Source organism: Rhinolophus ferrumequinum, chromosome 6 (assembly GCF_004115265.2).
Source record: "Rhinolophus ferrumequinum isolate MPI-CBG mRhiFer1 chromosome 6, mRhiFer1_v1.p, whole genome shotgun sequence".
In the NCBI taxonomy this organism is placed as follows: Eukaryota; Metazoa; Chordata; class Mammalia; order Chiroptera; family Rhinolophidae; genus Rhinolophus; species Rhinolophus ferrumequinum.
Window position 1 is genome coordinate 425,550 of NC_046289.1, and position 27,740 is coordinate 453,289.

A 27,740-nucleotide genomic window follows, 5' to 3' on the forward strand; every position below is an offset into this window, starting at 1 on the left:
GCTGAGACTGTGTTCTGGGCAGTGGGGACCATGGAGGGGCAGGACTGCAGATTAGAGACCTGGGGGTGTCACAGCCACTTCTCCAACACCCTGGCCTGTCACCCTGTTGGCCCATCACAGGCTGTCAGAGGGAGGCCCGGATGCCTCTTATCTGTCTCCAGCCAGGGAGCAGTGACTTCTATTTTAATTCCCCAGCTTGAGAAGTCCACACCTCAAGCTGGGGCTGGGGGAGCAGGAGGCAGAACTCAAGGAGGGACGAGGGAGCCCCCCAGGGCGGGCCAGCTGCAGTGGCCCAGGCTGAGAAGCGTCCCTCCCAGACACCCCCTTCCAGCGGCTGGTAGCCTGCACCTGTCCTGAAGGCGTGCAAGGGGGGGTCTCGGGGGGACGCCAGAGGTAGGGTTTCTGAGAATGCGGGCTGAAATCTGAGCAAATTCCCGCGTAGAAACTCCACACCTGCTGGGGCTGCCTAGGCTCTGGGCAGAGGCCCTCAGACAGCTAGGGCGGGGTCCTAACAGAGCCACACAGCCGTGTGGGCCAGGTCCCTGGCTTCGGACAGACACCGAGTCTGTCCCCGAGCCTCCCCCGCCCTCCTCCCGACCCCAGGTTCCAGGCCCTGCCAGAGGCAGGTATACAGGTAGAACCCTCAGGCCAGTCTGGAGGCCAGGATGACCATGGGTCACACATTGCTCACTGGGGCTTCTCCCTGAGGGTCCTCTGGCCTGCCCACCTGGCACACAGGGTGGCCCAGGAGAGAGGGGCTGGGTAGCCTTTGGACCCACCCGGGAGAGCAGCCGTCCATCCTAGGCCGGCTCCTGCAAAGTGCTAGGGGCAGGGAGGGCCGGAGAGGGAGAGGGGGGAATAAACAGACACGAGCGGGGCTGGTTGTATTTTTCTTTTTATGAGTTTTTTTTCCTTTGTTTTTTTTAATATGAAAATTACTTGAAAAGACAAAGGGCCAACCCTGCCAGGCAGCTCGGCCGGCCGCTGGCTGCGCCGATCCTAACATTCCAGGTGTAAGTTACAGAGCTTAAGTTCATCTACAAAAAAGTAATAAAAATAAAATTTAAAATGGCACCTTCAACAGAACACAACAAAACTTGCGGCCAGCCCGCGAGCCCGCAGTGCGGTGCGGACACTGGCGGCTCCTCTCTCTCTCCGGCCAAAATGTAACACAAAGGAAACACTAGCTCCTCGGTGCTTGGAGTAAGTCAGGCTGCACTTATTTCCCCGACGCCCCAGGAGCAGTTTCTGGGCAGGTGAGGGTGGGCGGTGGCGGGCGGGCAGGCGAGGGGCACCTAGTCCTCAATGACGATGGGCTCGTCGTTGACCGGCGCGGGTGGGGGCGGCCGCAGCGGCAGGGCCTGGCTCTGGCGCAGGGCGATGGGCTTATAGGGCCTGCGGGCGGCACGCTTGGTCTCCGAGGACGAGAGCAGCTTGCGAATCTTCCTGTGAGCGCAGAGTGAGCCCCGAGTGACAGGGACACATGGCTGCCCCACTGCCCCCCGACCCCACCGGCCTGGAGGCCCCACCTGGTCTCCTCGGTGGCCATGTAGAACACGTCATCAGGGGCGTCAATCCAGTTCATCCGCCGCCGCTTGACAGGGGGCAGGGAGCCCCCCCGGATCAGGCGCACTTTGGTGGGGTACGACTTCCCGTTGAGCAGGAGGTTCCGGCTTGGTCCCTGCAGCGAGGGAAGGCATCAGGGGGCTGCCCTGGGGCCTCCATGCTGCACGTTGCACCCTAAGAGCCCCCAGACAGCTGCCTGGCAGATGGCACGGCATCCCAAACCCCGAGGGGGTGAGGACACTCTGAGGGCTGGGGGCATGCCGCTGCCTGCCCCTCCACTGGTCCCGCTGGGCCTCCTCCCAAAGCCCAAGGGAGCTATGTGAGCACACACGTGCACACGTGTGGGGTGGGGCCCAGCCTCTCACCATGTGCCTGGTCTGTCCGTGGTTCGCCAAGCCTGACAAGAGGGGGAGGACAGAACGTGAGGCTGGGGGCAGGGCATGTCCTGAACCCACATACCAGCTGAGGAGCCTCAGCCTGCCCCAGAAGGCAGGAGACCCCTTGGGCCACTCCCCACCCCAAACCACATCCCACACCCAGGCGAGGCCTGGGGGACGAGGGTGCCTCAGCTGCCCTCACTCTGGCCCAGCCCAGGTGGCCCCGGGCAGCCCCACCCATGGCTCTCGGGGCTCTGAGGGCCACCTCGGCCTGGCCAGTAGAAAAAGCACCAGCTTGGGCTTCAGGCAGGAGGCCAGGAGTCTCAGATCTGACAGCTTGCCCCCCTCCTGCCCCCGGCCGCCTGCCTGCCACCAACTTGGCCAAGACCAATGGAACCGGTGTACACAGTGACCAGGTGACACCTGGCACAGCTACAAATACAGTGGCACCACAGAGCTCTCCCAGGGAGGCTACTCCTCAGCTAGCACTGCTCAGACCCCAGGAGGCCGGCTCCCCTCACTGACCCCAGGGCTGGCCACCCTGGGAGGGGCTGATGGAAGCTTCTGGGAGCGGCCAGCTGGGGAGGCTCTGGCCAGGGCACAGGTGTTCCCACCCTGTGGTCTAGGGATCTGGAGCCACAAGCCTCTGCAGTGAGTCAGGACAGGTGCCATCCAGGTCACAGTCCACAGCACGGCCTGGGCCTGGCTACCCCAGTGGCGCCCAAGGCTTCTGATTCCCAAAGGCCTGTTGGGTGAGGACCTGAGCGGGAAGGCAGGACCCAGCTCAGAGCCGCCATCGCCTCCCTCTGTGGGTGTGTGAACGTGTCAGTGTGCCCCCGGGGTGCCAGGAGCTGCTGTTCACCACGTGCCAGCTACCTTGCTGCCCCGACCCCCGGTGTCCTGCAAATCGCCTCCTAACTTGGTGCCCAATGCAGGGCAGGGGCCACAGCGCTACTTACCCAGGTAAGTACCTATTGGAGCGTTGGGTTGTGGAGGAAAGAAAACATACATTTAGTGTTAGAATGAGCGTGACGAGCGGAGCTACACGGCGGGAGGTGGGAGGGGGTGTGCAGAGCGAGGCGTGTGGACCAGCAGGTTAGTGATTGAACGCCCCCACAAGTGGGGGCCAGCCCTGCCCCGAGCTCAGCTCACACCTGCCCACCTGTCTATGCCACCTGTCTGCAGGCTGCCCGCAGCACTTGGGACCTGCATGCCTGACAAGTTGACATGGAAGTACCCCGATTTGGGAAAAACCCACAGAACATGGACTCTATCCACCTTGTTCATTAATGGCTTTATAAAATAAGCCCGAAGCTCAAGATGCCTGCTACTGGGCACCCGCTTCCATGTCTGCAGGTTTCATCAGACCACTCCTGGGTACCCATCGGGGGCAGAGAGGAAGGGCCAGCCCTGCTGCTGAGACCGGGCACCAGGCAGTCCCCTCGCCGGAGGGCTCAGAGGAGGCAGCAGGGTGCTGGGGGCTGCCAAGAGGTGAGATGGCAGAACCAGGCAGCACAACTGCTGGCCACCTCCACAGGACATGGCTGGTGGGGCTCCCAGATGTGTCCGAGAGAGTGCCCCGGGGACAGGGCTGGGTTGGATGGCCACTACCTGCAGCCACCGAGGTGGCCTGTGGGCTAACTCCCACAGGCCCACCCACTGCCTTGGCCAGCCCCCAGGGATGAGAAGCCCTCTGGTACTGGGCTTGGTTGGGGAGGGGCTCAGGACGTCCATGCTGGCAGGCCCGGGGTGCTGGGGTGCTCACATGGGGACCCTGACCACCCATCTCGAGGGGCTGGCAGGAGCTCCAAGCACGTCCCCTGAATCCTTCCCTTCAGCTTGGTTCCCCGTCTACCTCCCGACAAGGCTCCTGTCGCCGTGGCCAAGCCCCCCACCCCGAGGGCATATGCCCCTCCCAGCCAACATGCCTCCTAGTCCCTCATGCTGAAGCAGCCCCAGAGCCCACAGACGTCTCTTTCCCAACTAAGGGGGCAAAAGCAGGGCCCTGGCCAGTGGGGGGGAGTGATGGCCGTAGGTGGCACACGGACAGTCAGAAGCCCCAGTCCCCAGGTGGCCTGCTTCCACCCCTCTGTAGACCTCCGTCCCCTTCCCGAAGGGCTCTGGGGCCTGGGTGTTTACCTGGGCTGGCAGACCACCCCCCTTCCCTGCCCCGCCCCACCAACCACGCCCACAGCTCCATCCATCGACCCCCCCCAAGGCAGGGCGCACGCCAGAGTTGCAGGCACAGCACGGGCGGCCACTAGTGCTGAAGCTGACGGCATGCGGGCAATTACAGCACGATGGCAGACAGTACAGGCAGGCAGAGGGGGCACCAGGGCCACACAAGTGAGGACAGTCCACTGACCAGGCGCCGGGCCAGGAAGGAGGGATGGCCCAAGAGCTGGAGGCCCTAGGACAGGAGACGCATCTGGGGGAATGGCGGTGCATGGGCTGCACTTGGTTCTTTGACAAGTGACAAGTGAGTCGGGGAGTGGGCTGCGGCCTGGCCCGCACGGACTGCCCCACGACGTGCCCTGAGCCGCCTGCCGCGCAGTACGCACGAGCACAGCACACACAGCACTGCGCCGCTCAGCGGCCATCCCCGCCTTACCCCTACTGGGCATCAAGAGGCGCTTCTTCATGTTGCCTGGCAGCGCCCGACGACAGGAGAGAGAGGGAGAGAGAACACGGTCAGCGGGCGCAGGTGTGGGGACAAGGGGCCAGGGCCCTGGGGCCACCGGCTGCGCCGGCCCAGCTGAGAGGCCCCGCCGGCCGCCCCACCGCACTCACCATCCACCCCGTTGTGTTGCTCATAGCTCCTCTTGCCCAGGATGGTGGGCGAGCCGTTATTGATGACAGGGGCCGACTTGGCAGGGGTCAGGCTGCTGAGCACGCCAGACGCACTCTTCACAGGGTCAGGCTTGGGGGGGCGGGGATGGGTCTCTGTCGGGAGCAACACAGGCAGGTGTTTCGTGGGTGAAGGACAGAAAGGCCCCATGACCTCTGCCCAGGATCCACGGAGACCAGTGCCCATCAGGGAGAGTGCCAACAGCCTGCACCCAGCGTCCAGGCCAATCCCACACCTCAGGGTGTCCTTGGGGCAGGGGACAGCCTGGTGGGACTGGACCGCTTGGCTCCTCTGCCCAGGTCAACTGGCCGGGTCACCGGGTGGCCGCCAGCCGTTTACAGGCTCCAGACGAAGGCCCACAAACAAGCAGGACCGTTAGAGGCCTCCATGTCTGGGCCACCAGAGCTGATGGCAGATGGCTGGATGGCCACTGGCCAGATGACGAATTAACAGCCCAGCGGGCCAGGCGAGGACACACCCTTGGTGGTTCTCAAAGCCATGGGCCACCTCCTCCCACAGGCAGGGGCAAGGCTAGCCTCCAGACCAAGACCACAGATAGCAAGTGATAACAAAGCCACTTGTGTCTGAGTGGAGCACACTTAGCTCATGGTTCTGGAATGTCCTTCACGGAAAGAGTCACCTCCACGCTGGAGAGACTGACTCATGAGCCCACCCTGAGCCCAGCAAAGCAGCGAGCCCTGCCCCAGCCCGCCTATGGCTGGCCGGGTGGCAGGCAAAGCTGCCCATGGGGCCCCAGCTGAGGTGCTCAGGGTCCTCAAGCCGCAAAGGCCCTCTGTGTGCAGCTTCTGGCCAGTGCACACGTATCCCACCCAGTGTGGGCCTGCCCTCTGGGAGACACGTCCTGCAGGCGCCGTCACAAGACGCCCATCTTGGCTCAGAGGCATCACAGGAGTGGCCGTGTGCAACCCCGACCCTGGCCCCGGGACACCGCAGGGACTCGAGGGGCCCGCTCAGGATGCCCGGAAGGCTGGACCTGTGGGGGGCGGGGGCACGGGCAGGCATTGCGGGGACATGCTGGGGTGGGGCAGGCTCACCGAGGTACCGGAGCACAGCTTCCAGGGGTTTCCGCACGGCCTGCTTCAGCACCAGCGGGCTCTGCGAGGCTTCGGGCAGCCGGGCCGTGCCTGCGGGCCGGGCACGGTGAGGGGCACGCCTGAGGGGCCCGGGCCCGCTCGCCCCTGCCGCCCAGGGGCCGGAAGGTGTCGGGCAGGAGCACACTCACATTCGGCCTTGATGGCGGCGCTGTTGATGGGCACGTAGGGGTGCCTGGCGGCGTGCCGCGGGCGCAGGATCTCTCGGCACAGGCGCCGGGCGAGCCGCGTGAGCTTGGTGGTGTGCAGGTAGAAGGCCTGTCGTGTCTTCATGGCAAACTTGGGGCTCCCGCTGCTCCGGGCTGGGATGCCGTGGGGGCTCTGCGGAAGGGGGCGCGCCGCCCCGACACAGCGCCATGACCGCAGGCCGGGCAGGGAGGCCGCGCGCGGGGGCGGGGAGGGTGCCCACTTACCATGTTACTGCGGTTTGGTCCTGGCCTCTCTCCATCTAACCGGGTTGGCATTTTCAAGCCACCATATTTCTTCCAATATGTCCAACAAGATGCGCAGAGACGACACTGCATGTTAGGGGGACCCCAAGAATACCACTGGTAAGACTGGGTGGCTACGGACAACAAAGTTGGAGATAGACGGATTCCTGAGCAGAACCAGTGACGGCAGAGAGCACTACACAGCTGTCGCCCCCATCCGCCCGCCGAGCCGCCCCCCCCAGCCCGGGCACCCGGCGTCCTCCAGGAGGGCTTCCCCGGGCAGCATGCGGCCCCCGCCCTCCAGGCCGGGTCCCGGGATGGGGCAGGGCGCCCACCGCTGCGGGCTGGGGCCGGGCCCCGGGCAGCAGGCACTTACTGTAACAGCTCTCACAGGCCCGGCCGGCCCCAGGGCTCTGGCCTGGCGCCCCCGCGCCATTCACCACACCCGCCTTGACGTTGTTGACGCTGATCTGGTTCGGGTTTGGCTTGTTACTTAAGGTAAGGGAGAGAGGGAGGGCGTCACGGGCGCAACCGCCGGCCGGTGTGCACATCTCCAGGGAAAGCAGGGCTCCTCGTGCCCCCTCGAGTCCTGGAAGAGGCTCCTGTGGAGGCTGGAGCCCTTGTCTACACCCTCAGGCAGCCTGCTGGTGCTCAGGGCAGCTGAGCTGAACCAGGCAGGCAGGTCGAGCTGAGGCCTGTGCTGCTTGAGAAGCCAAGGGAGGGCCAGGCCCCGAGCCATCCCCACCCAGGCCCATCCAGACCCCAGCCCAGGCCCCAGGGACGGAGGGGACAGCAGGAGGAACACTTACTAGTTGGGAATATAAACTTGCTTTAACTTGCTCTCTGCTTCTGCTGCTTTCAAGCGTTTCTTAAAACACAAAACAGGATCAGAGAGGCCAGCAGTTGGCCGGGAGGGGCTCCCTGTGGAGCTGGGAGCTCCAGTGTCCCCCCGCCCATCTGCCTGTGAGAAATCACCCTAAAAGTCACGCGGGATCTGCCACGCACAGCAGCGGTGCCCTGGGATGCCTGACCCTGCCTCTGCTGTGCCCCGCCCAGCCCAGGGAGCCCACCTGCTGCACATATCTGTCGGTGGTCTTCCACATGTAGTAGTACTCGATGATGCTGGTGAGCGACTTCCAGGGCAGCTGGGTGACAGAAGGGCGCGTCAGGCGGGGGCACAGCGGGACAGCCTGCCATCGCCCCGCCAGGAGGAGGGCGCGTCCCTAAGCGGACACGTCAGGCCTGTCAGGATGAACCCCACATCTCTTAAAACACTCCTCCAGCCTGAGGTGTCCTGCTCCCGCTAGCACCTGGACCTCGGCACACGGCGGTGCTCACAGCCCTGGTGCTCCAAGCGCCTCCAAGCTGACATCCCAAGGCTAGTGAGTGTGCAGTGTCTTCGCCTGAATGTTCTCCAGCTGCACCCGCACCCTGCAGTCCCCACTCACGCACGGCTCAGGCACCGTCTCTGAGTTCCTAAGGGCTAGAGTTTCGCTCAGCGTGGTCACCTTCCTGCCTGTGGCCCTGCTGCTCTGGGCTCACTGCAGTACCTACGGCACCAAGCCCTGTGCCACACGGGAGACGCACAGCCTGGGGCTCGGACTTGTCTATGCCGGCTGCATTGTGCCCACTTAATCTGTCACAAGGAGAATGAGGTGGGGGTCTCCAAGATTGGGGTCCAACTGCCCCGTGTCTCCCAGCGCCTGCAGCTCCTTGTCCCTTGGAGTAGGTGGGTGACGCCAGGGCGGCGGGCAGCACTTGCCCCTTGAATTCTGTCTGATCACAGCCCTGCAGCCTCCGTGCAAATCCAGCCACCTGCTTCTGGTGCTGTTCTCGCTCTGAGAAGACCCTGCTCTCTCAGCTCAGGTTTCTAGTGGTCTAGACGTGTCTGCCTCACGCCCCTGCTCAGTCACCCACAACCTTCTGCGTGGACACATGCCTTTCTGAGCGACCCACCAGCCCACAGTGGTGGCAAGGCCACTCCCCTTCCAGATGAGTTTCAGGGATACGTAAAGCAGGGAAGCCTCCCTGCCTGCACTGTAATTCCCATGGGCTCCTAGATGGTCACTTTCAAAGGACACAAAATGAGGTCACCCCAAGGTAATGCTCAGCTGGTTCAAAACAACAAATAAAACCAAATCAACTCCAACGAGCACATGATTGTAAGAGTCGGTGACGGCCCCGGTGATGTCTGGCACCGACCCTCGCCCTGGAAGCAGGTCACAGCAGAGGTAGCTCTCAGCCCTTGCCCCCCCGGGGTCCCCAAGAGAACCGCTCACCAAGAAGGGGCCTCAGGGGCAGGGGGACTCACAAAGTCTTGCTGAATGTCCGTGAAATCTTTCCCGTACTTCTCCAGGGCCTCCTCGAACAGGCTGGCCTCCGAGGCTGACCACTCCTCCATCTCGTCCCGGCAGAGCACAGGCCCGCCCTGCGGCACCAGGGCCGAGATGGCCTTGGCGACGTCGTACACACTCTTGTGCAGCGTGTCCATGGCGTGGAACTGCAGCAGCACACACGGGGTCACCCAGGCCTCCCTGCACAGGCCATGCCCCAGCCCGGGCCCTGTCTGGGCCGTCACAAGGACACAGGGGAGCCCCAGATAGGGCTTGTTCCTCCCCCAACTCCCACCTAGGAGGAGACAAGGCCAGTCCCAGGGTCACCTGGGGGCACGGGGAGTGACGGGCCCAGGGAGAGCTCAGAGAGGACGGCCTGCTGAGAGCAGGAATGCAGACAGGTTTGCTCCCGGGGTGACCCTGGCGGGGAGAGCCCGTCCGCGGAGGACCCAGGAAGCCAGGTGGGGGTGAGCTCAGCCCTGAGGCTGCGTCCCTTATGTGGAGCCTGCAGGTGGTATGTGTGGTATGTGACCGACCCATTCCTTCCTACGGTCTCTCTCCCCTGGCTAGTGCAGTGACCCCAGGGAGACACTGCCCTGGGCTGTGAGCTGTCTGCTGCAAGGTGCAACTGTCCCTCGGGGAAAAGGAGAGTGCAAAGGAGCAGGGCAGAGAGGACAGTGCCTGAGGCCAGCGGCCTCTTAGCAATAGGCCCACCAGCACTGAATGGGGCCCCTAGGGTGGATGCCCAGGCCTCGGCCGTCCCGCCCCAGCCACTCACCAGGGTGATGTCCCTGGAGGCAGCCGCAGCACTCATGTGCAGGCTGGGCTGCCGGACGGAGCTGCTGCAGTCCAGGGCCCGAGCAAAGGTGCCAACAGACCTGGGGAGGACGACACACGCTGATTACTGAGGCTGGCCAAACAGGAGGGGTGGCAGGACCACACCTGGACCCGAAAAGGTGCACAGGGACACAGCCGGCTGGGGTGGTCCCAGGAGTGTGGCCCCTGGGCAGCAAGTTAAAAAACTGGCCACACTGCAGGATCCCTGCAGGACAGATCCCAAGGCCTCCACATCCCCAGCGCCCCCTGCAGGGCCAAGGAGAGACAAGCACACCAGGGGAAGCCCCAGCCCCGAGCTCACCTGGCCACCACCAGGAACTGGTCAATCTGCTTGTCTATGAGCGGGTTGTGCGCCTCCCACACCTTGGTCTCCAGTTTGGACTGGTCGCGGCCATCCTCTTCACCTGCAAGGAAGAAAAGCGGCAGCACCGTGAGACCAACAGAGTCTGCAAAGAGACCCTGTAGCTGCCGGCCAGGCCTGTCGGGGCCAAGGGTCTCCCTGCTTCAAGGGCTCCACGGGGGACGACGGCCTGCTGTCAGGAGACACACACCCTCCTGCCGGTGCTGGGGGCGCAGGGGAGGGCCGAGTGAGCCCAGAAGTGAGTGTGGCACGTGTGCGCACACATACACAAGCACAGGCGTGCACACACATGCAGACACAGGTGCATGTGTACAAACACACGCTGTGGGGCACACTTGCACACGATGGGTTTTCACATCTGAAAACAGCGCACAGTGGGGCTGGAGCAACCACCTGGTCTTGGGTGGAGCAGCTGGAAGACAGGTGACGCTGGGAGGACGGCGGCACCCCGAGGAGGGCCCCCCAGCCCCCGAGACAGGCTTGTCTTGGTTTAATGAGCTTCTCATTTTGAGACCCTGCAGCTTCCAGCAGCCCCATCACCACCAGGACGCAGGATGGTCCGGACATGGCACCTGCCACCCAAGTGCCTCTCACGGTGCCAAAAAGGGCCCCACCTCAGTCCATCTTTCTTTCCAGGAAGAAATCCCCATGCAGACAGCAGAGCGGGGGCTCAGTGGGCCGTGGCTGTTTGGGGATTCTGTCCTGGGAGCTGCCAAAGGCTTCAGAACCAGCAGGCCAGACTGCCTGTGAAGTGAAGTCAACTCGTGGAGAGGACAAGGTGCAGGGCTCTGCCAAGGCCCGTCCACAAGCCGCTCAGCACCCTGCAGCGATGAGCCTCCAGACTGAGGCCGGGGACCCTCACAGTGTCAGTACACCCTGGGGAGCCTGGGGAGGGTCGGGGCTCAAGCGTAAAGTCGCCAAGGAAACGTGACCCCATCACAGGGAATGTGAGGCCCCAGGGCCTGGTAGGAAAGCTCTGTGTATGACACAGCCGGGCAAAGGTCGAAGGGCGCACACTGCTCGCAGTGCCTGGAGGTCGGTGTCCGAGCCAGCTGTGGGGTTTTCCCAGTGTCATGGGTGGGCTCCTTCCTAGTGGGGACTCTACCCTGAGACCCCTCACCTGTGGCCAGGTGGGCACCAAGGACGCTGGCGTCCAGGGTCTAAGGGTGATTTGGCAGCGGCCCGCGACCCCATCTGTCCCCCACACCCAGCTGACTTGCTCTTGGCTCCCACGGAGCGTCCCTTCGAAATCCCAAATGCATCAAAGGCAGGTGTATGATTTCATTCACTGCAAGGGTCATGGGCTCCAGGAGGCGTGGGGACACTCGAAGCGGAGCGCTGTCCATCCCCACTCTGCTCCAGCAGCCCAGGCTTCATCAGGGCCGCTCCTCCCGGCCGCAGCCGGTAGTGCCGAGGCCCCACCTCCTGGGACCCACAGGCCCAGGGGCTGAGTGGCCGCTCAGAGGGGCTGAGGCACATTCTCCACCCAGCACCCAAGTGACTGCTCAGAAAGTTAGGTCCTAACATTCAGGCCACTTGGCATCCTCCTTTGGTCCTCACGTGGGTTCTCCTATTTCCGGCTGGACGTGGCCGTCCCCAGGCCCTCAACCCTCAGGCAGGCTGGGAAGGCGGGACTGGCACCCGCCAGAGACTGGGCATCGTGGGGGTAGCACCACGTCCAGAGGCCCCATGGACCCCTGGGATGTCCAGTGCCTCGGACTGCCCATTCATGGAAGGGCTGCACACAGGACACAGACGCATGTGACAGACAGACACATGTGGACAGACGGAAGGAACTGTGCTGTCACCACACAGCTTCCTCCTTACATCTGACTAGATGGGCAGGACCCCAGAAAATCAGACAACAAAACCAACGAGGGGAAGGGTGCACATGGTGCAAGTATGTGACAGGCGTGTGTAAACTGACATGCACAAGGCAGGACCAGACACAGGTGACATGTCACATCTGTGGAAGGAGACCAGCGGGCCGCAGAGGGAGGGGAAGGAAAGCAGGGAGAGCCAACCCAGGGGACAAGAGCCACGGCCACACCCCCTCCTCAAGGGTCACCAGCGCAAGCCGGTCCTGAGACCATCCCTGAGACTGCCCCAGGCAGATGGAAGACAGGAAAGTCAGGACCCTGGCCAGCTGGAGCCTGGGGCCCCGTGTCCGCACGTGGTGCGGGGCCTGCTCACCCAGCAGAGGTGAGCACACACACCAGCGGACACAGGACCGAGGCCAGGGCCAGCTGCACAGAAGCTCCAACGAGAGCAGGTGTGCGGAAGTCACTGCAGGCTGCACCCTGAGAGGTTCAGCTACAGCCCTCCTTCCCAGCTTGCAGCTACCCCCAGTTCTAGCAGAAAACGACGACACAGCCAGGGATGACGAGGGGCAAGGTGACAGTAAGCAAACAGTGGTGGCAGGGTCTTTAGGAACAGGACGACAAAGAGGGCAGGTCCCCACTGCGGGCAGCTGCCTTCACAAGGACCAGGCCATGCAGGACCCCCGCCAGCCAGAGCGCCCTGCTTGGTGCCTCTGGGACGGGACGCAGCCTGCCAGGGTGCAGCCAGCACGTTCCAGAGAGAGCACAGCCTGAGGTGCAGCACTGTCTCATGTGCCACCAAAGGGAGGCCCACAGAGCGCCCCGGTCACAGCTGTCAGACTGCCCCACAGAAAGCGGCTTCACATCCCAGAGCTGCGCATTGGGCCCCCGGCTGAGACAAGACGCACGGCCTCTCTGGTCACTGCGGTCCTACCTATGGGGCGCACCAGGGGTCAGCCCAGCCACCCACTCTGCCGGGGCTGCTGCAGGACCGGAGGTGGGGCGCAGTGCCCCCCACCACAGTGGCCGCGCCACCCATAGAAGTCGGCGAAATGGGGAGATCCATTCAAATGAGTTTTTTGGAGACAAAACTAGTTTTTAAAAAGTTATGAAAACAACTGCGAAATGTACACGTGCCGGTGTGGCCCCAGGACCCCTCCCCTGGCTCACGGTTGCCCTGCCAAGCCCTACCTTCCTGTAGAAGGTCGGTGACGTCCGCCTGGTAGCGGTTCCCCACACGGATCTCCCCTTTGTCTGCCAGCAGCGTCTTCTGCTGTGGGTCGTAGACCAGCGAGTAGAAGAAGAAGTCCTGGAAAACAGCGCCGATGTCACGCGGCCTCCCAACTCGAGTGGGAGAAAACAGACATGGGGGCTAGCAAGGGCGCTGCGGTGACTGCGTTTCTATCAACAGCAGCAGCTTAAAACCTGAGCTTATAAAAGTTTAACAGCAACAAGTCCTGAGATGTGTGGGAATGAACCTGACAGATTCTGGGCACATCTGTGGGAAGATGGCAGTTTTCGTGTGGTTGCCACAGGAGACGCACACAGGGCGAGTCACAGAATGTTCTGGACTGGGTGCCCGGAGCTGCCGCTCACCCCACCGCGCCACAACTCAGCCTCTTCAACTCACCCGCCGGACCCCGACGGTCTGGCCTGAGATTCCCAGTGCAAGCCCCCAGCCCACTGTCCACCTGCCCCTTCAGCCACCTCTCACCCTGCCCATTCTGTTCCCCTAAACAGGCCCTAAGGCGGTTCCTCTGTCCCTCAGGGCTCTGAGGTCTGTGCTAAGCTGTCTTCTGCTGCACGTGCAAGGATGGCCTGCCTGGCCTGAGATGGCACCACACTGACCCTTGCCCAGCTGAGCAGACCAGGGTGTCAGGGCACGTGTTTTCTAACAGTGTAAGAATGACACGCTTCCTAAATAGATGAGTGGGGACAGGCAGAGGACACGTAGGCGCCCACAGTGGGAGACACACACAGGCCCCCCCACGCCACTTAAAGCCCCTTCTCCGCACACACAACACGACACGCACGCGCTTCCCACTTGAACCGTTTCACAGCACCCTTCTGGCTCACAAGCGTCTCTCTGCATCACTTCCTGCGTGGCTCTGTCATTAAAGGGTTTTTACTCCCCACTCCCCAGTGGAAACATCCCTGGGGGGCCCACTGCCCCTGCTCCCGCCCGCCCAGTGGGAGGTGGTCACGCACAGCCCTCCCCGTGTGGGACCCAAGCCACCTTCTCCAAACGTGCCAGGCACGTGATGTCTCCTGAGCTCCGCCTGCTCGTCAGGACGCACTCCAGCCACTGTCCTCCTGGCGGCTTCCCAAACCCCTGACTGTGAGTCAGGGCCTGGGCGCCGCCTCAGTGCCAGGCCGCCTCCCTGGACTCTGTCTGCTGTTCCCCACCCACCGCGTCCCACTGCGGCAGCCAGGCTGTGTCGGGGAGGAGACAGTGGCCGACGACAAGCGGTGCCCACCCCACAGGCGATGACACGTGTGTGCGGCCCCCACCCCTCCTCTGACGATGACGTGGGGTGGCTGCAGGCAGAGTGGGCAGAGTGGCTCAGGGAGGCCCCTCAGAGCCAGAGAATGGCCGCTCCTCACCCAACCTCAGGGGCTCCCTCACTGCTAGTCCCTCTTAAGTCACTAAACTGCCTCAGCTTCCTCTGACCCCAACTGGCCTCAGCACATGCCATCTGTGCACTGACCATCGCTCCCCAGGGCTATGTGCGCTGTCTGGAGACACTGCTGGTGTCACAACTCGGGGTGGGGGTGGCATCCCACAAAGGGTCTTGTCCAAGGGACAAGGAGGTTGGGCCCATGGTCCCGAGCCCATGGCTGCACTGATGTTTCCGATTTTATAAACTTAAGGGATGCTTCTTGTCGCTCGGCCAACATGGTTCTGGGCCAACACACGTGGCTGTGCGGCCCCAAAGAAATGGGTGGAAGTGGCCCAGTGGCGTGCTCAGGGCTGCACAGAGCCTGGTCGCGGGCGCAGCGTGAGCCGAGCCCCCTTGCCCCGCCCAGGATGCCCCGCACTGCGGCCTCACCTCCCGCTCCAGGTAGGACTTGAGTGACTCGGTCTCATTGAGCAGAGTGACGCTGCATTTCCCTCTGCAAGAGAAAATGGCCATAAGGGCAGGCAGGCTACCCTCTGGCACCCATCCAGCGGCCAGCTACCTGATGTGGGTGGCTGGCAGTGACTCCAGCTGTCGCGAGAGAAACAGCTCCCGGTGCCGCAGCTGGTGCTTGAGCTTCTCGGGCAGGTCGACCATCTCAGGGTTCTCCATCTCCTCCTCCATCTCCCCTGAAGGACATGGGTGCCGTCAGCGGGACCCCCCAGCACGCCCCCCGCCCTCCAGCAGCCCCGCAAGGGTGCTCTTACCTTCCTCACCGTTGTCGGCGCCCGGTCCGGTTTTGTAGCAGACTGACAGGGCTAGAGGACAGATGGGCCCAGACGCAGGTTAGTGACACAGCTGCCACTTGCTGCCTGCCAGAAGGCACGCCGTGCAGAGTAGTAGACACAGGCAAAGACCATCGGGCATCCCACCCCGCCCACCTCGCCCACCCGTCCCAGCGCCCGCCCGCCCAGGGCTCCAGCAGCATCCCCATGACCCTCGACCAGTCTCCCTCCAGGCACATGGCACACTGCCCGCCCCGCCCCCAGGCTGGAGGGAGCCAGAGCCTCCTCAGACGCAAGGATACAAGGGGGAAGGGGGAGGAAGGTCCCCAAGTCCCATTGGCAGTGTGCATGCTTCCTGCCCTGACGTGGACCCGGGGGCCACACGGTCCGGGCTGGGACAGTGCTGCCCGAGGGAGCTGAAACTCGTGGGTGTCGGGGTATGGGGGCAGGGAGGCCTCCACGATGGGGACCCCAGCACACAGCCTGGGGGTGGGGTGCCCTGAAGGCACCGTGGAGGTCTGGGGTGGTTCTGGGTAGCAGGCGGGGACAACACCAGGGCAGGGGCATCGGAGCTTGGTTCTGGGCAGCGTCCTGGGAAGCCACCAGCCAGACAGCTAAATCCCTGTCCTCTGCCCCTGACTCAAAGGTGGGGGTACAGAGCAGTGTTCCCAGCTGCATGCCCCCACTCCGGGCCTCTCCTGGACCACCCAGAGCTGGCATGTAAGACCTGCCAGGCCACTTCCCACCCAGGTCCCTCATCCCTCAGCCATGAGACACCACGGGCCTGTGGTCCTCTGCTGCCCCCCTGTGGTGGCTGGAGGGAGTCCTGGACCACCCCCAGACTCTCAGTTGACACTGAGGGCAGGGGGACCAGAGGGAGGCGGTTCTGGGTCTGCTCCAGGCTGCGTTCACACTGCCAGCTCCCTCATCTCACTGCCCACTCCCAGGGACCCCATGAGCAACCCTGCCTGGGGATGTCACCAGCATCGAAATGCCTGTCCTGTGACAGCAGTGCTGGTCCAAGCAGCAGAAGAAACAGGAACTGCGGCCAGAGGTGATCCCTGGAGACGGTCCTGTGGGCAGTGCCCACTTGGGTCCCACAGACGCAGCGCCTGACACGAGCCCACAGTGGCTCCTGGACCTGCACCCTGCCAGGGCGCCGTCAGCAGTGGTGAGCACGGGGGCCGAAAAGGGGACTCCCAGGGCCACGCTCATGGCCTCGGGAAAGGCCAGAGCTTGGGTCAGGCTGGCCTCCGGTCCCCAGGAGCTCCCCTGCAGACCCCTGCCCCTTGCCACCGGCACTCCAAGACTGCCCTTGGGCCCTGCAGCACCTGCACCCCCAGAAATCCAGGTGGTTAACGCAGGGCAGGTGGCTCTTGGCACAGAGACCCCCTCCTCCGACACTGGTGGGCCCTGACCCTGGGCTCAGAGCTGTTACCTCACCCTAGAGGTACAGGCAAGCTGCGCGCTTCCCTCACAAGCTCACATACCCCACCGACTCTGGGGGCTCCAGGGAGGGCCTGTCACTTGTGCCTGAGGTCTTCCCGGGCAAGGTCTTGCTCTCAGGAGGACGGCTCTGTGGGGGAGGGGTGGCAGGGAGCTGTGGCCACAGCCACTGTGGCCTGAGGAGGCTGTGCTTGTGCCCCACAAGGGGCCAGGGCAGAGCGGATGGTGGCCTCGGAGACCTGAGGAAGGCTCCTCTGGTGTGGGGTGGCCCAGGGGCTTGTCCTTCGGGCTCCCAGGCCCAGAAGACACCCTAGCAGCGGACCTGACTGTGCAGAGGGCTCCCCTGGGCCTCCATCCTTCCAGCCAGAATTCCGGGCCCAGAGTGTCCGCACACCGCCCACGGCGCTGGGCGCAGCAGCTCCCGGGGAGCACACCAGACGGTGGAACGTGGCTCCTGCAGACCGGCTGCAGCTCAACATCAGCAGGAGGCTGGGGTCCTCCGGGGACGCAGACGGGAGCTGCCTGATGGCGGCCTGGTGGCCTTGCGTGACATGCTTCCCGAAGATATTTCTCCCCCACAGCGTGGGACTTAAGGCACACAGGAGCCCCGGCAGACAGGCCTCCCGAGGCCACTTTCCGGGAAGTGTGATCACAGGCTCTCTGCAGGCACACCTCAGGGCCATGGCTGGGATGCTGACCTCGGCCAGACCCACCAGCTCCAACACGGCCCTTCTGGAAAACCACCCCCCACCAGCTCCCTCCCGGAGCCTCTGGCCACTGGTCAGCCTCTGGGCCAGTGTGTCACCACGTAACTAGGGGGGCTGTGATCACTCTGGGTCAGGAAGAGCACCCAGGTAAGGAGATCCTTGGTCATCAATGCCCCGGAGCCCACAGTGAGCCGGCTGCCCTGGGCCACACACCAGCCAGTCCACTCCTGGAGACCTCATTAGTGTCCTGACAGCCTGAAGCAGGCACCAGCCTGCTGACACCTGGCAGGCTGGCAACCACACAAACACTCCTCGGGGTCACACAGCTCATGGACCCGAGACCCCCCCCTCTTGTGCTTGCCACCGGGAGGCCACAGTGCGGGGTGGTGGGCACAGGCTTTAGGGTCAGAAGTCGAGCAGCCACTGTGTCCCACCTCTAATGCTTCCCCCGCCAAGCTCGGCTTTGTCACTTGCCACTGGACACGGAGCCACACGGGGACATCGCAAAGCATACAACAGCCAGAGAAAACTAAAGGATATAAAACCACACGGAGCCTAGGCCCACAGCCACTCCTGCAACCTCGTGTGGCGCTGGGGCCCAGCCGAGAGCTCGTCCGCGCCGCGTGGCACAGGGGCCTGCCCTGGGGGCCAGCCCAGCTGCACTGACCTCAGGCACTGCTCAGGGCTTCATCCCACCCCGGCTGCCAGGAACAAGGTCTCTGCTGTAACTGTGCCCACCCAGTGACAAGGAGAGCAGGATGCCACCTTATGGAAGCCACGACAAACAAAGTGACTGCAGGCCGGACGGCCATCAGCAAGAATGCCCACGGCAGCCCTGTAGTCAAGCGTCTGGGGACCAGGGACAGTTGCATGCCATGCCCACTGGGAGATGTCACCCCCGCACGGGCGACACCCTGACACCTCCCACCTCGCCGGCAGGCTGTGTGGAGGTGGCCTAACAGTACATCTGGGACGTGGACAGCTGTGGGCCAGCCCGCAGTCCGTGGTCACTGGGTCACAGAAAGGCTGGCTGTATGACAAGTGCGCGGCGATCGCATTAGGAAACCCCTGGGGCAGATGACCCCCGATGCCCTGTGGTGACAAGCACACACCAGGACCCAGTTCTCGTGAAGCCCCACCTGGGCTGGGCACCCCGGACCCTGGGCCACAGATGCAGTAGGGGTAGGGGAGGGGGGACAGAGCAGGTGCTGCAGGTGGCCTCCGAGGCCAGACTCCTGGCCTGGGGAGGGGCGGGGAAGGCGGGGCCGCCCACGTGGGGCCGAGACTCACTGGCATGCTTGTCGGCCAGGGCGATGAGGGCGCTGGAGATGTCCCGCCTGCGGTAGAAGCACACCACCTTGGCCTCCACGTTCCCGTTGGCCGTCTGCAACAGCAAGGGCACGTCACCAAAGGGGCCACCCCAGGGTTCCCGAGCTAAGGGGCACAGCACCTCGGCCGGCAGACACTCACTGACCCGAACCCCCAGGCCTGCCCCCTCGGCCCCTCCCCCAGCAGGCCCCATGCCCCACCTCCATCGGGGACCGGGCTCCCCAGCCCCTCCCTGCAGCTTTGCATGCTTGAGGCCACAACCCAGTCAACGCCTGGCCACTGGGAAGGTCAGCTGTGACCAGAGTTCGGCCAAAGCTGCTCCGCCTCAAGCCTGAGCAGCCACTGCCTTTGCGGATCCTGGAGGTGGCTGATGGAGGACAGACAGGTGGCCGCCGGCCCTTGTCACTAGGAACCGAGAGGCAGCCAGCTAGGGCCTGCAGTGTCCCCTCCCAGCACGAGGGCTAAATGGTGCCCTCATCGTGACACCTGTGAGGGCCACTACCGGCTGGTGGGGACAGGCTCAAGGACTCGCAGAGCTCCACAAACATGGGGAGGGGGCAGCATGCATGCTCGGCAGGTGGCTGGGCCAACGACCGTGCAGAAAGAACGTGTCTTTTCCCAACAACAGGAGCTCACGAAGTTTTAATAATAAGGCAAGGGTCACATCACAGTTCTCACCCTCGAAGAACTTTGTGTTCCAGCATTTGTGACAGCAAACGAAATTACCTTTAAGGAAAGTATTCAACTTTTCGTTACTTAATTCCTTTAGGCCAGGAATCTTTCAAGAAAGTCAGGAGTTTTCCACATCCATGAGTGTAAGCCACAGCGTGGCCAGCTCTGCTGCGTCACAAACACTGTCAGATGCTGTCACACCCGCCAGTGTCTTCGGCAAGCAGAGGTGTTGCAGTGTGCCTCAACCACAAACCCCAGACCAAAAGTGCCTCCTGGAAACCTGGCCAGAGACCACCTGCTGTGCTCGATGACAGGGACATTCTTGACAACTGTGAATGCCGCAGGGGTGACAGCACGGCACTCGGCACCCAGGATGCAGCCTGTAGCGTCGACCCGAGTGGGACCCTCCGGCCAGGGTCAGCCCCCTTCTGGCAGCGTGTGCTGTCACGGACTGCACACACCTAGGGCCTCATGGGTCTGTGGTGACCCCCACACTGTGCCCTTCGTGTCCCCTCTGGCCCAGGCTGTGCCCTGGTCTGTTCTGACAGTGTGGCCTGTGTGCCAGCCGGGCAGGACCCAGGAGGCCCCCAGGCCCCTCTGTGCTCAGCCCTCAGGACCCCAATCTATGTCCCCAATCTGCTTGGGCCCCTCCCCATGTAAAGTCCCAAAGAGCCCCAGGAAGAAAGCTGGGACAAGTGTAGCAAGGACAGTGCTGGGAGCAGGCTGAGTGGGGTCCCCAGGCCCCCAAAAACCAAGCCCAGACACCATGGGTAGGGAGAAGCCCCCCTGGGTGCAGCGCCCGTGTGTTCTGCCTTTATCCTTTGCTATACCTCAGAGACTCCCACGCCGTACTTTCTAACCCGAGCAGACGTCCAACATTTTGTCTTCTGATGGCCCACATCCCCCCCCGCACCCCGCTTCATCCCCCCACGTCCCCACGTCCTTCTACCTGCCCCTCAGTTCTCACAGCTCAGACCCCACCTTTCCTCCAAAACAGCAGTTTTCTCCAGCATATGAAGATTTCATTTTCCATGGCCACAACATAAACACAATATGTGTCCCATCTAAGTTCTACGGAGAAAACTTAAGAATTCCTTTGAAAGTTCACAAAAGCCCAGAGCCCTGTGGGGTGGGAGGCTCTGCTGGATGGCCAGCAGCCATTCTGCAAAGTGGTCGCGAAGAGCAGGGGAAGCAGGGGGCCAGCCAGTGCCTGAGGGCTCAGGGAGGGGACCCCAAGTGCAGCAGGTGGGTGACAGCTTTTCTTAATTGAATCGTTTCCAACTGACAGAAAAGGGCAGGGAATGCGGTGGCCCTGCTCCTGGTCCCCGGCGCCCTCACTCGTCAGACTCCTGTTCCCACCCAGACCCCCCAGTACCACCTGGCTGCTGCATCTTCAGATGGCCCTGGTCCTGACGCGCTGACGCCACGAGGGCGCTCAGGAGCTCCCGGCTGTCCCCACGCTGGGCTCCCACTTCCCTCGGGACGTGGTTTGGGGAGGATGAGCACATGGACGCCAGGGTCCTCGGCCACGACTGCCTGGTCTGCTTGTCATCTTGTCCGTCGTTCCCACTAACGACGCCCGGCCACTGGAGCCAGCCTCCTCTCGCCCGGTCCCTGCCCTCTGGCCGTGTCTGGGGGATTCAACCTCAGCACCAAACCCTCCCCTCCATCTCCATCATCACGTCAGGGCTCTTCCTCACTCGAGTCCCCACCCTGTCGCTCCGAGGACATGCATGGTTTGTTTGCACTGATCCCTTCTGCTCCGGCATCAGCTCTTCTTGGTTTGTCTTGATCAGTTTCTCATTCAAGGACTCCCCTGAGCGACTCCCATCTGGAGGCGTCCTCCCTGTCCTGAGGGGCTAGGCTCCACAGAGGGGGCGCCCCACCGCATGCCGACACGTAGCAAGGGGTGACCACTCGCACCCGTGCAGCTGAGGACAGTCACCACCTCTCCCGCTGGCCCGGGGCTCAGCCACATTGAGCAGGGCACCGGTTCCAAAGCAGTGGCCTCACAAGGCGTCCGGGCCACTGGCCTGACCCTGCCACCTCCAGACCCAGCCCTCGGCCTTCTGGGAGTTGCCAGGTCACTGCAACGGGCCCGACCAGCTCAGGCTACGGCTGCTCCTCCCAGTGGTGGTGCCAGGTGCTGCAGTAAGAGGCTGGCGAGCACGGCGGGTCAGGGTTCCGCTGTGGCTAAGTGTGACTCTTGGAGGGTCAGCACTGCGACCTTCCCACTGTCCTGTCTGGTCCCAAGACCCCAAAGGCGAGCTGTCACATGGAGGTGTGACAATGCGGTCTTGTGGGAGGGGGGCTGCTCTGGAAGGCAGGGAGGGGCCCAGGGGAGGGGTAGCAGCAGGGCCAGGGATGTGTTGGGAGGAGGGAACATGTCCGCCCCCCCCCAGCACCACCCAGACCACCTCCAACCGGGGGCCAGCAGGAAACAGGGAGGGCGGCTCACGCCTCTGGTCAGAGGGGTCCTTGGGGGACTGCCTACCCAGGACAGTGAGGGGCTCTGGGCTCAGGCGGAGGCCAGTCCGGGAGGGAGAAGGAACAGGGCTGGAACCCGCGAGCCCACTCCCCCGCCCCACGGCCTGGCAGGCTCTGGGCACCCCGTTCACAGGCACAGGCCCATCCTCTCTGCAGATGTGGAGCGAGATGAGAGGAGGTGACCCAAGCGAGAGGCAAGGGAGGCAGAGGGACAGTAGCCACCCTGAGGCCCCGAGACCCCTCTGACCGATGCAGAGCGCAGCTTCCATGGGTCTTGGTTGGTCCCAAGAATCAACCAACTCAGACCCTCAACACTTTTGTTCTGCTCAGGCCCCGCTGAGCATGTCCCTCAAGTGAGGCCACCAAGGAGCCAGGTCTAGGCAGGTGACCCTGGGACAAAGCCATCAAAAGGTCTGAGCAGAGCAGCAGTCTGTCCCCACGCCCCAGGCTCCTGCAAACACCGCAGAGGCTGGGGCCTGTGGTCTCATCAGTGACAGTGGCTCCTGGGCGGAGTCACAGGAAGGATAGCACCCTGCCACCCCCAGGCAGGGCCGGAGTCCTGCACACACACACGGGCACACACACTGACATACATACACACACACGGGCATATACAGGCACATGCACACACACAGACACACACACACGTGCTACCTTGTTCAGCTCTTCGATTCTGCGAATCAGGTATGGGTTGCTGGAAGAGTTCTCGAAGTAGACGTAGTCTGCAAACAGGCAGAGACAGTGTCACAGCGTCACACGCAGGGCGGGGCCCCCAGGCTTGCAAGGCTCCCACCTCCCTGGGGACCCAGGACAGCCCCCACCCCCTCCACTCACTCGCGCCCTCAGCTCTGGGTACAGGCAGGGAGAAGACTCCATCCCAGGGGGGAGAAGACGTACCCAGAACCAGGGCCCCGCTGGGCGAAGGCAGAGACGAGGCAGGAGGGGCTGGCAGCCCTCCCCCCCGTTCCCACCCCAGCTGTCCCCCAGGGACTCTGACCGTCCTGGGGGAGGGCAACAGGGATGGTGACAGCTACCCCGTGACCGTACACCGTCACCAGCTCCCCCACCTTCTCTCCAGAAACAAAAGCAGTAAACGGAGGCTGGGGCTTCCCAGGCAGGGCGGGCACAGCCACATCAAGTGCCCGGAGAGCCAGAGGTTGCTGCCCCGATATGTCCCCCAGACCGTGTGCCCAAATGTCCCCCCCCCACAAACCACCTGTGCTCTTGCTCCCCACAGGCCCCACCGGGGAGAGCTATGCCATGGCTCAGAGGAATTCCAGACAGGCCCACAGGGGCAGGCCTAGGACGCCACGAAGCCCCCCAGCTGCCAGCCTGCCACCCAGCCGACGCAGCAGCGCTGCGGGCTCCAGGAGCAGCTGGGCCAAGGTCCCCACCCACCTGCACCAGGAAGCCCCCCCGCCCCTCGCAGCCCAGGGAGGCCCAGGCCCACAGCTGAGCAGCAGGCTCGCCTGGGCTGACATCCAGTTAAAGCCCGGATGTGGCGCTAATGCCCACAACTGGGCACCGATCTACAAACCGCGGCACGGCCAGCAAACGCCCAAGGACCAGGCAGCCCTCTCCACACGGGAGGTCCCAGCTGAGCTGCCTGGACGCTGGGAAGGGGCCTCCTGCCATCGACACACACCTGAGGACACACCTGAGGACACACTGTGAACACTGCCCCCGGGACGTACGGGCAGCTGAGAGCACATCCACGGAGGTTCGCCTCGGGGGGCAGGCGTCCTGAGCTTAGATCGTGGCCATGCTGTATGGCCCGTGAAAATGCCAGGATTCACTGAACTGTCCACGCAAAATGTTGAATTTAATCCCACATAAATTATATCTCAATCAAGTGATTTTTATAAAAAGGTCTCAAATCAGTCATCTAAGCTTTCAAGTAAGAAACTAGATAAAGAACAAACTGAAGCTGAACTAGTCACTCACATACGCCCCAAACTGGACTGAAGCCCGCACCCCCACAAGTGGGGGACACACAGACCAGCACGAGTCTGTCCAGTGGCAGAGTTCTCACAGGGCCCGGGTGGCCTGTGGGTCACATGCGCACGACAGCTGCAGCCAGGGCGGGCAAGGGTGAGCACACAGGGCGAGGGGGGTGTCGGGGGACTGGGCCGTCCCACAGCCGTCACGCTGCTGACATGACGAAACCCACAGTACTTGCGCCTGAGGGGAGTGAGTCTCAGTGCAGGTGAATCGTGCAGCGAGCGGGAAAAACACAGACGCAGTGGACTGCTGACGCACTCGGCACACCTGCCACACCTGGCCCGATGGACAGAACACAGACGACCAATGGCAGGAATGAGGGGACAGCACATCTGGCTGCTGAGAAACGGCTTCCTGCCAAAAAAATCTCACAGCTCAGACAAAACAGAGCAATTGCTTCAAAGACATGAGGTACCAAGGCTCACACCAGGAGGCCCAGGTAACCCGGACTCAGTCAAGAAATTAACTCATTAAAGAAATTGAAACCTTCCCAAAAAAGAAAGCTAAGAAGGAAAAGCCCTCCAGCTCAGAGGGTTTCACCGGCAAACGCACCATCTAAGGCAGACTTAACACCAGTTCCACCTCAACTTTCCAGAAAGCAGAGGGGAGGGAGGGGACACCTCCCAGACACACTGCAGCAGGCAGGCCCACAGTGCACCTCTCGTGAACACAGGTGCAAAGCTTCTCGACAAAACACTAGCAAAGCGAGGTGGGCAGCGGAGAACAACAGGCCACCACAGGGGTCCGCCAGGAACACAGGCCGTTTCAACATCGAAAATCATGTTGGCAGAATAAAGAACCAGATGGCTGGCTCGCAGAGGCAGAAGGACCTGACCACATGCAACATGTATTCCCGATAAAAACCCTTAAGCCAACTAGGGGTTAAAGAGAACTACGACGTGGGCAGCCGGATGGCTCAGTTGGTTGGAGCACAAGCTCTGAACAGGGTCGCCAGTTTGATTCCCGTATGGGATGGTGGGCTGCGCCCCCTGCAACTAAAGACTGAAGGGCAATGGCTGGACTTGGAGCTGAGCTGCGCTCTCCAGGAGATTTAAGGACAACGACTTGGAGCTGATGGGCACTGGAGAAGTGCACTGTTCCCCAATTAAAATAAATAAATAAATAAATAATTTAAAAAATTAAAAAAACTTCTTTAAAAAAAAAAGGAGGGAACTTCGACCTGATAAAGGGCATCTATGAAAGACCTACAGCGAGTGTCACACTTAACAATGGAACCCTGACCACTTCCCTGAGGTCAGGGGCACAGCAAGGCCGTTGGCTGCACTGCTCGCTTGGCACCAACGAGCAGAAAAAGCGGTGAGGGGGGCACACAGGCTGGAAACGTGCTGTGTGCAGATGACGTCATTTCTACGACGAAATTCTGAGCCTTCAATAAAGACATTGGAACTAACGGGTGAGGGTTCAGCAGGCTTGTGCAGTAAAAAAATAATATGTAAAAGTACCACTTATGACAGCACCGATAAACGTTAAATACTGACGTATCAATTTAAAAAGTGATCTACAGATCTTTTACGATGTAGAGTTGTGTGTAAAAATCTGTGCTGAAAACTACACACGTCAGACGTCATGGGCCAGAGCACAGGCAGAAGGCAGACAGCAGCAGCCTTGCAGGACGAGAGGCTGACCCACGGGGGCACGTGGGTGCTAACACAGCACACTGCCACATACTTCTGGCTGGTGAAATTAGAAATGAAACAATAATAGTTGAGCACAACTTTTTGTAATAACATTGGTCTACAGATGAGGAAAGTGGATTGCCTTGGGGGAGGACATTTGTTCAATGGGGGTTCCAGGTCAGGGTCTCTGTCATCAAAAGCAGTTGCAGATGTCAGTGTGTGACGTGCTCCTCTGTGTTTCAGCTCTGTCAGATACTGATCTCTATCTACCAGCAAGTGATTTTAATTAAGGAAATCCATGGCTTGGAAGGGTCTGCCAAACCCTTAGGTTTTTCTCCTGACGTTTTCCCCGTCGTACTGGTGCACTGAAGGGTTGACTCAGCAGGCCCGAGTTGTCCACACCCTGCGCAGTCCAGGAAGTGTGGCCCTTGATCTGCTCCAGCGACGTCACGGCAAAGTCCTTGAAGCGTCCTGGGCTCGTGGGCCCAGGGCGGGTGCTAACAATGTGATCTGTGGTGGGGCCAGAGGTTAGCAAGAGCTCTGAAGGGCTGGAGACTGAGTGACAACGGCCAGACACACAGTCAGCCATGACTACGAGACTAGCCTGGGACAAATCCTGGACAGAGGTTGGTGAGCCACACTTCCTGCGTCCCATCACACGCAGTGGAGGGAGAATTAGATACCACCCAGGACTCCATGGGGAGGGGTCAAGAGGATGCGTGCACCTGGCCTCTGCTGGCCCGTTACTGTTGTTAACAATCCACGACCACAAGCAGGCTGCTGTGATTTCTACGGGCCCTGCCCGTGAACGATGGAGCCCAGGGCTGGGCAGTTCTGTGCCCAAGCGCAGACTCAGCGTGCCCACCACCCTGGGCAGCAAGCGGGTCTGGAAGCCGACACTCCCTCTGCCCTGCTGGAGGCCGACAGGTCAGCCAGCAAAAGTGCCCATGGCAAGCCCAGGTGGGAAAGCGTCTCTTCTCACTTTATTATACTTCTGACAGTAAGGAAGTCGCACGAAGCAGTTTGTGATTCAAACCACTAAAAGGACTTTACCGCAGCCTAAGTTTTGTGTCAAGCCCTATTTTGCATACAGTGGTACCTCAGTTTTCGAATGTAATCCGTTCCGGAAGACCGTTTGAGGTCTGAAACATTTGAAAACAGCCGACAGCGAGGCCTCAGGATCCTGTACTCAGTGGAAGCTGCCTGACATGTTCGACTTCCGAGGCGTGTTCAAAAACCGAAGCATTTACTTCCGGGTTTACGGCGGTCTAAACCGAAATGTTGTCAACGGAGATGTTCGAAAACCGAGGTACTACCGTAATTTCGAGGTGAATTTGTAGAGGACCACGATGGAGCATGTAGCAAGATGGGTTCCCAAAGGTACTGGGTGGTTAACAACGGTGCCTGAAGACTAGTCCTTCTCGGTCCGAAAACTTCGATTTCCATCCAGAGTGGAAGAAATCGCAGTGAGATTTAACGGCCGCTGCTGGGTGGGGTGAGTCAATGCTCAGGTTCTATTTCTGATAGAAGTTCCCAGAACTGGTGATAGTTAAGTCCACAGAGTCAGAGAAAGTTCAAGGTGGGAAAACTAAAGTGCCTTCCACAAAATACTGTTGGCATGTCTCCAAATGGGTGACAAGAGGCTTTCAGTGTCTCTCGCTTGAATGAGCTTCATAAATGTGTCCTCTTCTGCCCCCCATTTTATCACTATCATTTGTAATGTGTCTGTAACAGCCAGGGCCCCCCCAAGAAGCAGAGCCTTGTGTGTGAGCCTGTTCCCCATGTCTCCGTCCTATGCTGGCCCTCAGTGGCCTGAGTACGGTGCCTGGCAGGTCCTCTTTATGCCACCACTGGCTCAGATGCTGACCTCCTCTGTGGACACCACACAAACCCAGAGGCCACGTGCCACCAGCCGTGGGGACCATGGAAATCCAGTCAGCTTCACCTGAGGGTGCCATCACATCTTAGTGGATTCCACTTCAGTTTGCACTGGTCCCCAGCTGCTCTGGGGATTCTCAGTGTGCTTGGTCCACGCACACAGCTTGACTGTCAGTAACTGGGAGGACTGGGTGCCTGCTGCCTCACAAGGGAGAAACAAGCCACCTGCCCTGTGTCCACATGTGGGTCACACCCTTCCCTTCAGCTTGGGTCACCCACACTTTTCTCTGGAGGTTGCAATCAAACTTGCTATATCACCATCAGTAAACAGCTTTCCTTGCTTGGCTGATAAATGAGTTACTCTTTCATGTGTCGTAAAGTCTTCTTCTTTTGACTTTTTTGTTACCCATTTAAAAATGTAAAAACCTCTCTTTGCTCACGAGTCCCAGTGACAGGCAGTGGCTGCAGCTTGCCCATCCTGTACGAGGAGACTGG

The 27,740-nt window shown here is 61.5% G+C and overlaps 1 protein-coding gene across 3 annotated transcripts in view; it reads right to left on the minus strand.

Moving 5' to 3' along the window:
• Positions 1 to 879: 879 nt before the first annotated feature.
• The window catches only part of MTA1 (metastasis associated 1), a 33,678-nt gene continuing 6,817 nt past the window's right edge, over positions 880 to 27,740 (minus strand). The window contains exons 2-22 of one of the 3 annotated variants that reach the window (XM_033108121.1): positions 22,384 to 22,451; positions 18,532 to 18,625; positions 15,071 to 15,121; positions 14,866 to 14,992; positions 14,736 to 14,799; positions 12,877 to 12,994; positions 9,806 to 9,908; positions 9,446 to 9,545; positions 8,646 to 8,834; positions 7,405 to 7,479; positions 7,144 to 7,202; positions 6,711 to 6,826; positions 6,317 to 6,468; positions 6,035 to 6,224; positions 5,847 to 5,936; positions 4,734 to 4,886; positions 4,555 to 4,590; positions 2,903 to 2,914; positions 1,932 to 1,963; positions 1,530 to 1,681; positions 880 to 1,446 (exon numbers count right to left, since the gene is read on the minus strand). In XM_033108121.1, the coding sequence (XP_032964012.1) occupies positions 1,296 to 1,446; positions 1,530 to 1,681; positions 1,932 to 1,963; positions 2,903 to 2,914; positions 4,555 to 4,590; positions 4,734 to 4,886; positions 5,847 to 5,936; positions 6,035 to 6,224; positions 6,317 to 6,468; positions 6,711 to 6,826; positions 7,144 to 7,202; positions 7,405 to 7,479; positions 8,646 to 8,834; positions 9,446 to 9,545; positions 9,806 to 9,908; positions 12,877 to 12,994; positions 14,736 to 14,799; positions 14,866 to 14,992; positions 15,071 to 15,121; positions 18,532 to 18,625; positions 22,384 to 22,451 (2,132 nt within the window). In that variant the 3' untranslated portion in view covers positions 880 to 1,295. Of the gene's footprint in view, positions 1,447 to 1,529; positions 1,682 to 1,931; positions 1,964 to 2,902; positions 2,915 to 4,554; positions 4,591 to 4,733; positions 4,887 to 5,846; positions 5,937 to 6,034; positions 6,225 to 6,316; positions 6,469 to 6,710; positions 6,827 to 7,143; positions 7,203 to 7,404; positions 7,480 to 8,645; positions 8,835 to 9,445; positions 9,546 to 9,805; positions 9,909 to 12,876; positions 12,995 to 14,735; positions 14,800 to 14,865; positions 14,993 to 15,070; positions 15,122 to 18,531; positions 18,626 to 22,383; positions 22,452 to 27,740 lie in introns of those variants that run through there. The other 2 variants (XM_033108122.1, XM_033108124.1) reach the window with 2 other exon arrangements.